At 45.9% G+C, this 14,668-nt stretch overlaps 1 protein-coding gene across 1 annotated transcript in view; it reads left to right on the top strand.

The window, feature by feature from the left end:
* LOC136707641 (apoptosis regulator Bcl-2-like) overlaps nucleotides 1–14,592 on the top strand; it is a 43,356-nt gene extending 28,764 nt beyond the window's left edge. The window contains exon 3 of the mRNA XM_066681833.1: nucleotides 9,799–14,592. Coding sequence (XP_066537930.1) covers nucleotides 9,799–9,936 — 138 coding nt within the window. The 3' untranslated portion in view covers nucleotides 9,937–14,592. The remainder of the gene's footprint in view (nucleotides 1–9,798) is intronic.
* Nucleotides 14,593–14,668: the final 76 nt, after the last annotated feature.

The following is a 14,668-nucleotide window of genomic DNA, read 5'->3' as shown; positions in this document are numbered from 1 at the left end:
GAAACTGGTTTGTAACTCGAGTTGTTTAGTTTTGTAGCACTGTCGCTAATTCAGTTAGCCGTTTGTCGAGACATTTCCACCTTAAGTGATCGGAAAGAGCAAAAATAAGTCAGTGTTACCCCCCTATGGAGCAGGAATAGAGCAACATCCTCATCTCGGTTGGTGCTTTTCAGCTTTTGGGGTCTCTCCGTTGTCTAAATACCTCCAGATGGCGTTTCTCTGCCATGAGCATAGAGAGAGAGAGCCTAGCACCAGACCCAGACACAATGTTATTTTACCCATTTACAGACACTGGGGCATCGTAAACACATTAGAGCAGTTTCCAACACAAACCGACTGCAGAGCAGCACATGGGGAGGAGACACATTCAGAGCTTTTTTTTTTTTAATTAAAATGGTGAATTATGCCTTTAACTGTGATGGGGGTAGCACTTTACAACACTGTGATTACAGTTTAAATTCCTTTAATAAGCATTATGCATGATGCATTTAAAGCAGCACTAGGTATGATTTGGCATTGTTTGATGAATGGACCAATAGAAATGCTCCAAAATGACTTTGACAATTTACATTTTTTTCCTTCTCCTGTAAAGTCACTATTTTGGAGATACATGTTTTTCATTGGGCGGCACGGTGGTGCAGCAGGTAGTGTCGCAGTCACACAGCTCCAGGGACCTGGAGGTTGTGGGTTCGATTCCCGCTCTGAGGGTGTGTTCTCCCCGTGTCCGTATGGGTTTCCTCCGGGTGCTCTGGTTTCCTCCCACAGTCCAAAAACACACGTTTGTAGGTGGATTGGAGACTCAAAAGTGTCCATAGGTGTGAGTGTGTGTGTCTGTGTTGCCCTGTGAAGGACTGGCGCCCCCTCCAGGGTGTATTCCTGCCTTGCGCCCAATTATTCCAGGTAGGCTGTGGACCCACTGTGACCCTGAACTGGATAAGCGGTTACAGATGATGGATGGATGTTTTTCATTGTCTGTGTGGTGTGTTCTCCCTGTGTTTGCATGGGTTTACTCCGGGTACGACTCAAAAGTGTCCGTAGGTGTGAGTGAATTCCACCGCAACCCTGAACTGGATATGACAATGTTTTTAGACAATGAATGAATTAATTTTTCATTTTCATTGGACAGACGAGATTAACCACTTCATCTACATGAGATGGGCATGTTGTAACAACACACAGTGGCATGTCCTTTGCCTGTTGGTCCTTTAGAAGCATGTCTTAGCATCTACTAAAGACAGGGAGATCTTATTACACTTTTAAAGAGAAAGATCAAAGTGATTTTCCCTTGGATCCTGCCAGGCTTTCATTATACATCACCCAAAACACACACACAGGGGCTATTACGCAGATTGGAAATCATAGCTGCATTCTACTGCTTGTAATCGCAGTTTCATCATGTCCCTCCACCTCAGACTGGCCTTTTATCACAGCAGGGCTGTCCACTGAGCTGCTGAGTTGTAGTGGGTGTCCCTTGTGTCTCGCTCGGTGCTCTTGTCAGATCAATACCCACGTTTATTTTTTTGCTGAATGCTACTTTATGGTTTATCAAGGACTCTGTGTCCTTCAGTGCCAGGGCACTGCTGATCTGAGATATTCCTGGTAAAGTGTGCAAACTGTAAAGGCTTGCTTGTAAAGGCATCGTTTTTCCGCACAAGCGGGTCTGAAGCTACACTCCTGAGCCTCCTCAAGCAATGACCTTATGGGCAAGGTGGTTTACAAACTGCTTACCCAGTAACCAGAAAGTGGCTTTGGTAAGCAAGGATTAGCCGCAGAGAGGCCCATGGGATTGGATTGTTTACAGACATTGAACAGAAGAGTTCGAAAAAGATTGGAATTTTTTTAAAGAAGCAGAGGCCCTAGCACATGGAGGATTAAAGAAGCAGACATTTACTTCTTCACCTTCTGAAACCGAGAATTTTAGATTTCAGTACAGCATAATTCATTCATTCATTCACTCATTCATTCATTATGTCATTATTTTATCCTCACAGAGGTTGCATTGGGTCTGAAGACTACCCAGAATCATTAGGCGCAAGGACACCTCACGCACACACACACACACACACACACACACACAGACAGTTTCACACACATGTGGACAGATTCACACACTCACCCAGTCACTCTCACACACACACACCTGTGGACAGTTTCACACACACTGAGTCACTCACACCTTCATTCAATCACTCACCCAGTCACTCACACACACACACCCAGTCACACACAAATTGTACCTAGTGTTCCTTTAATTTCTCCTTTCTAATCTCATCTTCTGGAAAAAATCCAAGCTCCGAGGCCCATGGACCCAGGCCCAGACTGTAATCCATGTTTGGATTTCAGAGCCCAACCAGTCTGTAATCAGCAGCAGAGCCGGCCTTTAACTAGCCGTGTTTGCTACCTGTGTTATGGCTGAAGGTGAAGATGTTATGTCTGCTCTGAACGGCTGTTTGTAAACCGTTTTCAAGACGTTTATCCCCGAGCACTGCTTTGCTTTGAGGTCCACGGCAACGTGACCATCGCTCCTGTGCCGTTAAGACTTTGATGGTTCACGCGGCTTCTTTCGTGTTCTCTCTCTGCTCCTAAACACCACGTGACGGTGTGTGTTATTCCCACAGGGGTCAGACGTAGTTCAGTGCCTTTAGGCACAGAGCTGCTACACTCTGGGCTCTGTACTCTCTCGCATACAGGGCTGTATGTGGTTCAGGGCGGTATGTGGTGAGAGATGACTTAAAGCACTTTATTTTTGTGTCAACATGTTGTTGACCATTAATCTCATGACTACATTCCTTACAGTTGTAGCTCAGCAGAGAGGAACCCTCACTAATTATGGATACGCATGACTTGTAGTCGAAATAAATTTAATATATTCATCACACTTGTTTTATTTGAACACTCATCGTCTAATCAGATATGTTTTCTGAGTGGTAGGTAGGTAGCCAATGGCTTTTTTCCACTGCATGGTCCCTACTCTACTCCACTAGTACCACATAGTCCAGGTCCTGGTTCTGGAAGCGGGTTGTTGTTTAGTCGTTGTTCTCTCATGGTTCAGAGTGAGCCGAGTGGGGACTAAACCGTGGTGTTTAAACCTTGCAGAGCACTGAATGTCCAGAGAGAGTCGTCACTCTACGCCACGCAACGCAGACGTCCAGCACCAATTCTCCATCTGTAAAATCTCCAGCTGCAGCAGAGATCACGTTTGTTTTTATCCGACTCACGACGGCAGCTCGTAAAATTACGCTGTGGTCTTTTGAAGAGGTTCAAACGCTCCTTGGATCAGTGGCTAGTGAAAGAATCCAGCGAGATCTGGACGCTGCAACAAGGAAGGAACAAACTCTACTGATCTGTCTGAACTGATGACGGAGCTGTGTTCAGTCCCAAACAACAACTACAGGCCAATACACCATGAGTAAACACCGCTTAACCTTACCGCTGCCGTTGTTGTGGTTCCCAAAGCTCGCTGTTCCCCTTAGAGAATGGGCTTTGAGACAACACTGGATACATTTGGTGGGGGGCTGTGGGAGTGGAGAACCAACCAGGGACCAAACAGAGACTAGAGTCCAGTAGAGTGGAAAAGTGCCATAAGTGAGCTCTCCCATTGGTTAGGACTACATGAGTCAGTCAGATGGCTTTAAAACAACCATGTACTGGTTTCCCTTTACGTCTTGGAGAAAATTGAACCCTTTTGATTATTCATGCTCTATTTAGACTATCAGCTTTAACCTTCCCTTTAACACACCCCTAGCATTCTAATTCTGTTTAAGATTTAATGTTATCATCAGTGATGTATTGTTTGAGGATGAAGAAACCTAATATGGAGGAGTTAAAAGCTGTGTTGCTGGACTGGAGACATACCTTCTCCAGGGAAAAACAACCCAGAAATGAGGCCCAAGACAACCGTGAGAAAAGCAAATTACAAGTTAAAGAAATAAAGCCTTAGTGCTGCTGTGTAACCATGGGACAATGGGGAGAACCAGTTTCCAAATGAAGGGAGTGAAGAGACCCTTAATTTGGCATCTGTTCGTTTTGCTCTGTTTTATTCTGTGTCCTGGAAAATGGGGGAAGATTCACAGCCAAACGTGTGGACACTTTCCAACATTTCTTCTGAAATGACTGAGTGAATGTGTGATATTGTCCACTGGCGTGAATGCGTGACTGAGTGAATGTGTCAGATTGTCCACAAGCATGAATGCGTGACTGAGTGAATGTGTAAGATTGTCCACTGGCGTGAATGCGTGACTGAGTGAATGTGTGAGATTGTCCACAAGTGTGAATGCGTGACTGAGTGAATGTATGAGATTGTCCACTGGCGTAAATGCATGACTAAGTGAATGTGTGAGATTGTCCACTGGCGTGAGCGCGTGACTGAGTGAATGTATGAGATTGTCCACAAGCGTGACCGTGTGACTAAGTGAATGTGTGAGATTGTCCACTGATGTGAATGCGTGACTGAGTGAATGTGTGAGATTGTCCACTGGCATGAGTGCGTGACTGAGTGAATGTGAGATTGTGTGACTGAGTGAATGTGTGAGATTGTCCACAGGCGCGAGCGTGTGACTGAGTGAATGTGTGAGATTGTTCACAGGTGTGAGTGTGTGACTGAGTGAATGTGTGAGATTGTCCACAGGCGCGAGCGTGTGACTGAGTGAATGTGTGAGATTGTCCACAGGCGCGAGCGTGTGACTGAGTGAATGTGTGAGATTGTCCACAGGTGTGAGCGTGTGACTGAGTGAATGTGTGAGATTGTCCACAGGTGTGAGTGTGTGACTGAGTGAATGTGTGAGATTGTCCACAGGCGTGAGTGTGTGACTGAGTGAATGTGTGGGATTGTGTGACTGAGTGAATGTGTGAGATTGTCCACATGCGTGAGCGTGTGACTGAGTGAATGTGTGAGATTGTCCACAGGCGTGTGTGTGTGTGACTGAGTGAATGTGTGGGATTGTGTGACTGAGTGAATGTGTGGGATTGTGTGACTGAGTGAATGTGTGAGATTGTCCACAGGCGTGAGCGTGTGACTGAGTGAATGTGTGAGATTGTCCACAGGCGTGAGCGTGTGACTGAGTGAATGTGTGAGATTGTCCACAGGTGTGAGTGTGTGACTGAGTGAATGTGTGAGATTGTCCACTGGCGTGAGCGCGTGACTGAGTGAATGTATGAGATTGTCCACAAGCGTGACCGTGTGACTAAGTGAATGTGTGAGATTGTCCACTGATGTGAATGCGTGACTGAGTGAATGTGTGAGATTGTCCACTGGCATGAGTGCGTGACTGAGTGAATGTGAGATTGTGTGACTGAGTGAATGTGTGAGATTGTCCACAGGCGCGAGCGTGTGACTGAGTGAATGTGTGAGATTGTTCACAGGTGTGAGTGTGTGACTGAGTGAATGTGTGAGATTGTCCACAGGCGCGAGCGTGTGACTGAGTGAATGTGTGAGATTGTCCACAGGCGCGAGCGTGTGACTGAGTGAATGTGTGAGATTGTCCACAGGTGTGAGCGTGTGACTGAGTGAATGTGTGAGATTGTCCACAGGTGTGAGTGTGTGACTGAGTGAATGTGTGAGATTGTCCACAGGCGTGAGTGTGTGACTGAGTGAATGTGTGGGATTGTGTGACTGAGTGAATGTGTGAGATTGTCCACATGCGTGAGCGTGTGACTGAGTGAATGTGTGAGATTGTCCACAGGCGTGTGTGTGTGTGACTGAGTGAATGTGTGGGATTGTGTGACTGAGTGAATGTGTGGGATTGTGTGACTGAGTGAATGTGTGAGATTGTCCACAGGCGTGAGCGTGTGACTGAGTGAATGTGTGAGATTGTCCACAGGCGTGAGCGTGTGACTGAGTGAATGTGTGAGATTGTCCACAGGTGTGAGTGTGTGACTGAGTGAATGTGTGAGATTGTCCACAGGTGTGAGTGTGTGACTGAGTGAATGTGTGAGATTGTCCACAGGCGTGAGCGTGTGACTGAGTGAATGTGTGAGATTGTCCACAGGTGTGAGTGTGTGACTGAGTGAATGATTACAACTGGTCCGTGGTCAGGAAGGTCTGCTAAAACATAGGGAAAGGAGATTAAGGATCTTCACAGAAACCCAGGCTCTGAAAGGTGTCGTGATTGTCTTGTGACCAGAATCGCTGCGTAGGCCGTGTTTATCCAACATCATCAAGAGAGCGTAATGGAAAAAGGCAAGCTTGACTTCACTCGACCAGCACAGAGGTCACATGCTGTGCTATGTGTGTGTGTGTGTGTGTGTGTGTGTGTGTGTGTGTGTGTGTGTGTGTGTGTGAGAATGATGACCCAGAGCATAATGTTCTTCCTTTCACCGTCCCATGATGCTCACCTGATTCCCTCCTCCATCAGATCTCACCCTTATGACTTCTACACTTTCTCCCTTTCCCCCCTCTTTCTCTCTCTCTGCCTCGTCTTTTGCCATTTATTTTTCTCATTTTCTCTCGTTCTTGTTTGTTTCACTACCTTTCTCTCTCTCCCTTTTTTCTTCACACTTTCTCTCTCACGTCTCTCACATTTGCCTCCTTGGAACTGCTAAAAAACAAATAAACAAACAACTATTTGTTGTGTTTACGGTGGATGCCAGACCACACCCACTTCACTCCAGCTCCACATAAGCCATTCCCACATCACTGTACTGTCTCAGGCCACGCCCACGTCACTGTACTCAGCCTGGGAACTCAGAGAGGAATGCAAAGCACTCAGCTTTAAAAGCACTGTCTTTTTAACCCTTTCATTCGCTGTCAGCATCCCTGTGTTTACAGTAATATACGGCCAGGGGAATCACTCCTAAAGGTCTAAATGGTGTATATTTACCCTCCATGTAATCAGCCACGTTAGACATTTCTGATGTGTGTGAGTGATTGGGTACTTTTTCAGGTACATAGCTTTGGAACTATGCAGTGCACTGAGCTCGTTCTTTCTGCTCTGAACGCTTCCTCTCATTCTTCCCTGGGACTTTCCGGGCTGTTTTTGGGAGAGTCGTGCCATAGCAGGTCGGGACGAGAGCGGGGCTTTCTCTGCGTGGGCAGGCATCTGAAAAAATGCATTAGACATGTAGGAGATTGTTTTAATTGGCCTTCTGTTATTTTATGCATTAAAGCTACACTAGGTGATTTCAAAATCATTGTGATGCTCCACCGAGCTGTAACAGGGAGCACAGAGCCTCTGTCACTGCTACTCCTGATTCTGACATTGAAACTGCACTATGTAACTTTTGGAGGAGGGTAGGAAGCCACCTCCACATCCTTTACCTCCTCCCCCTTGATTACAGGACAGTGCTGTAAAAGCGAATTACACTCTGTAACTGTAGGGGGAGCCCTGGAGCAAAAACACTAAATTTTATACAAAAATGTACCTAGTGTTCCTTTAAACCTGGACATTGGACAGTTTTGGACAGTGTCAGAATGGTAGCACCGCTGTGTATCGAGCAGCCACAACATCTCTGTTACCTACACGGACTCTATAGTTTGTCTAGATGTGATCTGGACATGACACACACCTGATTGCAGAGCGTAAACAGGCTCTGCGTGTCCTTTGAAAGCAAACCGTCATTTCTCTTCAGCACACAAGGTTGAGGCAGGGGTGTGGAATCAGGTTTCTATAAATAGAGGTCATTAGAGGCTCCTCTGCTCGTAACGTTATGACCCGAGGACACGTGATGTGGAGTGTCAGGGTTCTTCTCTTCGGTGCCCGTGTAAACGCGGTTATTCAGGGCTCTCTCTACGAATCTCCAGCCACTAAAACCAAAGAGGATCCCAACAGAGGAACTGCGTCTCCAGGGATTTTCAGACGTCCTGCAAAACACAAGCCTTCCCTGGGCCAGCTGCACTGAATCAAAAGAACATCCTCTTTCCTGTGCTTCAAACGACTGTCCAGTTTGGTGTCACAGCCAAAACTGTGCTTTCAGCGCCTGTTCCTTTAAATGGTAATGAGCCACTCGCTGTTCACCCCGACCCCGAGCGCACAGCAGTGAGGAGCAGAAGCTCTTGTTTTTGGCTGTTTTCGCTCTGTTCTCTTTTTTCTCAGTGCTCTTATTTCTCTGTGCTCATTGTGCCTGTTTTGCTGCGTTTAACCTCGTCTTTGTGCTCTCACATAAACACAGGTCCAGCGCTGTTATTGGACAGACTCAGATGAGGGGGCGGAGCCATTCTAAAGTCTCTGCACTTGGTGTCAGGAGCGGGGCAGAATCAGACCAGCTTGGTTTATCCAGTGTTTTCTGAATTAGAGCACACAGGAAACTGACTGGGGTCTTGTTTTACAGTCTGTGGGTTGGTGGGCTCCAGATTCACACTTGTGAACTACTAATTCACACTAATGTACTACAATGAACAAGGGATTTTTTTATAATATGTCTCTTTTAAGGGTGGCACGGTGGCGCAGCAGGTAGTGTCACACAGCTCCAGGGGCCTGGAGGTTGTGGGTTCAATTCCCGCTCTGGGTGACTGTCTGTGAGGACTGTGGTGTGTTCTCCCCGTGTCCGCGTGGGTTTCCTCCGGGTGCTCCGGTTTCCTCCCACAGTCCAAAAACACCCCCTCCAGGGTGTATCCCTGCTTTGCACCCAATGATTCCAGGTAGGCTCTGGACCCAGCGTGACCCTGAACTGGATAAGCACTTACACATAATGAATGAATGTCTTTTTTTTAAAAAACATTTTCACCGCCAAATAAAGAAAACAATATTTTTACGATAGTAGTATGTTTATATTTCATGGACACTCCACAGAGTGGGTCACCCACATGAAGGCGGCTATATTTAAAACAGGTTTCGTACAGTTCCTGAGACACATCAAGACCACTAGGCGTCAGTATAAGGATTGATTCATAACACAAAAAGGAATAATTTACGGTTGGTTAGGATAGTGGATAACAGCACTGTCAGAACTAACCTTCACTTAGGTTTCTGTGTCTGCCATCAAATCTAAACAGCAGTGTTTCACCATCTGAAGCCTTCCCAGAAGAACAGAAGCAGATACTGCATTAAAAAGAGGGAACACACTTCTGATTCATACCCTTCATTTCAGTAGAGGTGTGTGTGTGTGTGTGTGTGTGTGTGTGTGTGTGTGAGTGTGAGTAGCCCACCCACAAGGGCTTACCCCCCCGAGCCTTTGAAGGTTGTTATTTTGTTTGTGTGAGTGACTTGTGATGGAATGTGGAGGGGGTGGAGGGGAGGGGCGGGGTGTCCTTGCACATAAACCCTCATGTTTTCACTCAGGTCCTCTTCGCGCTCCTGCATGTGCTGGCATGTTCCTGCTCTTCTTTAATCCTCTGCGTCTTTGTGAAGACCCCCCAGATGGCTGTGTTCACGCCATTAAACTCCATTAAACTCTGAGGGGGCCTCTCTAAGGCCTCAGGGATGGCACATACCTGCCACCAGTGGGCAGCAGATCTGTTGTGAGACTGCTCCGATCAGCCATAGCATTTTTTTTCCACTCACTGTCCACTCTCTCGGCTCCACTGACCACACAGGAGCAGTTTCTAGTTCTACAGGTACAGACTGTAGTATAGCTTTTGCTCTGCATAGTTTGTTATGCCCCCTTTCCCCCCAGTTCTTCAGCACCCCCCACAGAGCAGGTGTGATGTGGTGGTGGATCTTTCTCAGCGCTGCAGTGACAGTGACTTGGTGGTGGTAGTGGATCAGACACAGCAGTGCTGTTGGAGTGTGTAAACACTGTCATTTTAATAACCCCCCACCTAGTGGCCTGGATGTATTAAAGAGCCTTGAAACTAAAGCATATTCTCTCTCTCTGTCTCTCTCTCTCACTCTCTCTCTCTCTCTCTCTCTCTCTCTCTCTCAGGACGCCTTTGTGGATCTGTACGGCCGTCAGAAGGAGTCTGTTCTCAGCAGCTCGTGGCCCTCCATCATGACTGTGTTCAGTTTGGCGGCTCTGGGGGCAGTAGGCTTCACCATTGGAGCCTACCTCGCCCAGAAATAAACAACTCTTCTCTTCTCTTCTCTCTCTCTCTCTCTCTCTCTCTCTCATGTTATTTTCTGCCCCTAATCTGTTACCAAGTCTCCAATACATTGTGAGATTCCTACTCACTCCAGAATTACAGCTGTCACAGTGTGAAGAGTGTACACACACACGCTCCAGATCCATGCTGGATTAAAATCACCCACACATTTGTTAGTGACGGTTTGTAAGAGTACACACACACACTCTAGATTCATACCGGATTAACATGGTAGCAGAGTTCTGATTGTAAAACTCCTAAATGTAATCCATACTGGATTACTGTCGACTGTAAAGTGTGCATTCATATTGACTTCAACGTAAGAATGAACAGCGCTCTTCTCCCTCTCTTCCTCCTCAATATTTAACCCTCCCTCTTTTCCCTCGTCCCTGCCGGCCCCTCGGAGACGCTTCTATCTCGGACATGTGTCTTCAAAGACTTTCCGCTTCTCTCTCGCTCTGTGCCCCTCACCTCCTTTGAGTTTCAAATCAACGGGAAACGAGCTCGCCGCCCCCACATCAGAGAGAGAGGGAGCCGAGGATTAAAAGAAGAAACGACGAGAAGAAAGTGACTTTCCATTTTAAGAGGACGATCAGATCTTAATGGAGGGTTTGTGTGTGTTCAGTCCACAGGCTTTCACCAGCCTTTCAACCTCAGACTGGTATCAGTGCTGAATTCATACTGGATTCAAATCACACCATTTATTATGCTCCAAATGCTATTAATGCTTTCTCTAAAGAGATCTACATTTGAATCCAGTATGTATCACATTGCTCATTGATTAATATATATATATAACATACCAGTCGCCCGAGACCTTCCTCAGGAAAAACCACTGCAGCTCACCTGAGGCTGATCAAGGAGTTCAGATCAGTTATGGCACTTTTCCACGGCATGGCACCTACACGACTCGACTCTTTTTCATTTCTACTGGTCAAGTCTGGTCCTGGAACCAGTTTTTTAGTCCCTGCTCGATTATGGTTCCAACCGAGCCGAGTAGGGACTAAACGTGAAGTGTAAACACTGCAGAGCTCTGATTGGCCAGAGACCTGTCAATCACCATGAAATGCAGAGCTCCAGCACAAACTCACCGCTTGTAAAATCTCTGAAGTTACAGCAGCTTTCACGTTTGTTTTTATCCGACTTACAGCAGCAGCTCGTAACATTCCCCCGAGGGGTTTTTGAAGAGGTTCAGACGCTCCTTGGGTCAGTGGCCGAGGAAAATCTCCAGCGAGCCGTGTTCAGTCCAAACAACAACACGCCACACAACAAATAAATAACGCCTGACTCTTTCAAAGCCCGCGGTTTCCGTTAGAGACGGGGTTTTGTGATGTCACCGGCTCCATTTCGCGGGGGGAGCTCTGCTATTGGAAAAAAGCGAGTCGAGTTGAGTCAGTCCCATGCAGTGGAAAAGCACCATTACACCTACACTTCATCTGCAGTCTAGTTCCCTGCCGTCAGTGGACGAATCCATCCTCGTGGGGAGCCAGGAAACCCTGAGATTTTTGAAAAGCTGGTGAATTTGGTGGAGATGGAGTTGGAGACGTATTATGAATGAGACACGCTTAAGTGGGACCACACACAAGCCTGGGATTAAAGACTCCTAACTTTCTCCTGGAAGCTCTGACGAAGGCTGATGCAGGAGAATGATCTTGAAGCGGCTCATGACACGTGAGGAAGCAGAGAGATGATGCTAAATGGAATTGTATATTGTTGAACACCGCACTGATGCCATTTTACAGCGAGACTAAACTTCTCCTGGACGTCCTCCGCTGCTGAACTTAAAGATTCTGTTTTACGTGAGCTGCTGGAACATTGCGGTGAGGATTTAATGACAGCCACTTGAGCAAGAGTGGTGTCCAGAGGTGTCTCCGAGAACAAACTTCCACTGCTTGACAACCCAATTCAGGGCCCACATTTGGCATCAGGCATGGTGAATCAGAGGGTTAAGCATGGAGATAAATGTAGGCTCACTATTTGGCAAGCAGCTGGTCACTTGTTTTCCTTTGTGTTTAAGTGTTTCCGCTCGTTAATGAGCTCTTTAACGATGCTAACGAGAAACCCTTCACAATCCCCTCATAAAAGGTGGTGGTATTGTAAAGTGGTGCCGTATTTTGATCCCAACAGGAGGAAAAAGCAGAACTCAGCCATGTTTCAGCTGCAGACGATGAGACGTGGCGGTCATTACGTCCAATCCTCAACACTCATCCCTGCAGGGTGTTCTACTGATAAACTCTCAGCTTGAGTCTGAGTCTTCGTATATGATCTCGACGGAGAACTGAAAGGGGAATTCCACCATCTTTAAAAAATTCTACAGAATCCAGTGACTTAGACGTCAACAATTCATTGAGAGTGCATTCTTTATTTTAACCCAGATTTCCCTCGATTTTATTCCTCATCGCACGACGCTGGGGATTGCGAAGTGAAACACCACTTCATCTTTTCGAACAGATTTGAAGCTCAACGCGCTTGGAGGAGAGCACTAACTGCCCAATATGATCACGTCAGGTAACGAGCTGAAGTCAGCTGGCCTTAACCGTGATATGCAGTGTGGCATTAAGTCAGCGTCCGCTGCACAGTTTAGAAACTGATCCCAAGTCTGTTTTGTTGTAATTGCTGATGATTTAGCTCTTGTTTTGTTTAATACTAACATAAAGAATGCAGACGTATGTCGAGTTAAAAACACAGACGCAGCACAGAAATCCTCCCTGAGTGGGAAACCTGGTCACAATGTGTGCATTTCTAATAAAATAATCATAGTCATTGTTTTTAACGTTAATCATGTAATGTACGATATGTAAATCAGTTAAAACAGGGACCAAACTTATATATGGCTTTTTTTTGCCCAACTTTTCAGCACAATGTCTTCTTACTGGCTTTTAGTTTATGGGAAATATTTTTTTAAATATTTAGAACCACAATAACAAAGGCTGCCCAAACTTTAACACTCCTGTAGTGGAGAGCTGTCTTTAGAACAGTTACAGCCCTCAAGGCTGTGTTGTTTGTAAGTGATCGACCTACACATGAATAGTCCAGTCTCTCAGGGTTAAAACAGTCCAGTATGAATATGATCACGCCCCCCCCCCCCCCCCCCCTTCGTGAATTGAGAGGGGCTGAGACTCTGGTGTGGGTCGTGTTGAGCAGAGCCCACAAACTACGATGAGAAATTTGTTGTTCATTTGAGTGGAATAATTTTTTCACATTTTTGTTTATTTTCTATCCACTGTTTACAGCTTCTTTATTAAAAAAACGCCACACCGAGGGTCGTCTGATTTCAAGAAACGCCACCCTTGTTTTAAACGTTTGTATGGTAGTTATTTATTTTAGGTACCGTTTGTAACGCCGACGGTTGGAGAGTGTACTCCATTTTTAATTTTGATTTTTTAATGCTATAAAACATCTAGAGTTTATTCGGACCCTGATTCACAGCCAACGTGCTGCGTAATGTCGTGAATCACGGAAATCAGTTCTGAATAACGAAATAACTAGGTGGATATTTATTGAACATTTATTTGGTAGCTGGGGCAAAGGTGGGGTAACACTTCGAAAAGTTGGCAACTCTATTTACTCTGCTTTAAACCCATGTGAACTGTATATTACCATCCCTCACTCCTGTGTCGGAAACTGAAATCCTTTTCAAATTTCTTTTACCCACTGTAGCCTTTTCATGATTCTCAACAACAGGACACCGTTGTACCACGGGCACGAGCCCTCCACCGTTGTGAATGAATGTGTATGGCAGTGTTGCTGTTGATGTGTTCTGATGTCATGCTGCTCCTCATCATGAAGCTTTACCCGGTGTGTTGTGTCGCCTTCTGTCCCGTGTGTCATGGTCTTGTAAGGAATTCGCAGTCTGTAAATCTCAGGAGGGTAGGGACCCATGGTCTGTTCATACTACCCCAGCCCCAGCCCCGCCGGACTCTGAGGAACTTCTGAATCTAGAGAGGAAACTCCAGCCTGGAGGAGCAGGGAGGCCTTGCCCTTAAGCGAGGGAATGGCTGCTAACCACTACACTGGCTAATATACAATGTATAACACGTGTATTTGTGTAACGTATAATTGTAATTCAAAATTCAAACTGTTGTGTAGTATTAAAAACGACAGTTGCCATGTTATTCCACAAAATAATTTAAAATAAAGTATTAATACGCCATGTTCACGATCGCCAACAATGAAATCAATCATTCTGCTCAGAATCACTGGGCGAAAGGCGTGAACACACCCTAGAGGGGACACCACTCACATTAACAGTCGCCAATCCACCTACCAACGTGTGTTTTTAAGAAAGTGGGAGGAAGCCAGAGAAATTACAATTATACGTCACATAAAATCACTTTAAAACCTGTTTTTACACCAGATTTTGGACTTATTCATGATCTTAAGAATTTTGAAAATTCAACATCCACAGCGGTCTCCATAACCACAGGGGGGCGATAATCTGCTTTATTTTCCTCAGAGAAATCCGGCTTAGACCAGGAATTCATTATCAGGGCATGACACCGACTACAGAGTGACCACATGACTTCAGTGGTGCTTTTAGGTTAGTAACAGTGCTGTTTGTACATAGTCCGCATGTGACACTTCTCTGATAAGCTATAACACTGTCTCTCTACTACAGCCACATGAATAAAGAATCAGACTCATCCAGAATTGTTTCAGACTCATTCTTTAAACCTTCATACAGCACCCCACACACTTCATTACACTGTGCTG

The sequence above is a fragment of the Hoplias malabaricus genome, chromosome 9 (assembly GCF_029633855.1).
Source record: "Hoplias malabaricus isolate fHopMal1 chromosome 9, fHopMal1.hap1, whole genome shotgun sequence".
NCBI lineage: Eukaryota > Metazoa > Chordata > Actinopteri > Characiformes > Erythrinidae > Hoplias > Hoplias malabaricus.
This window is presented reverse-complemented; position numbering and strand designations above follow the sequence as displayed.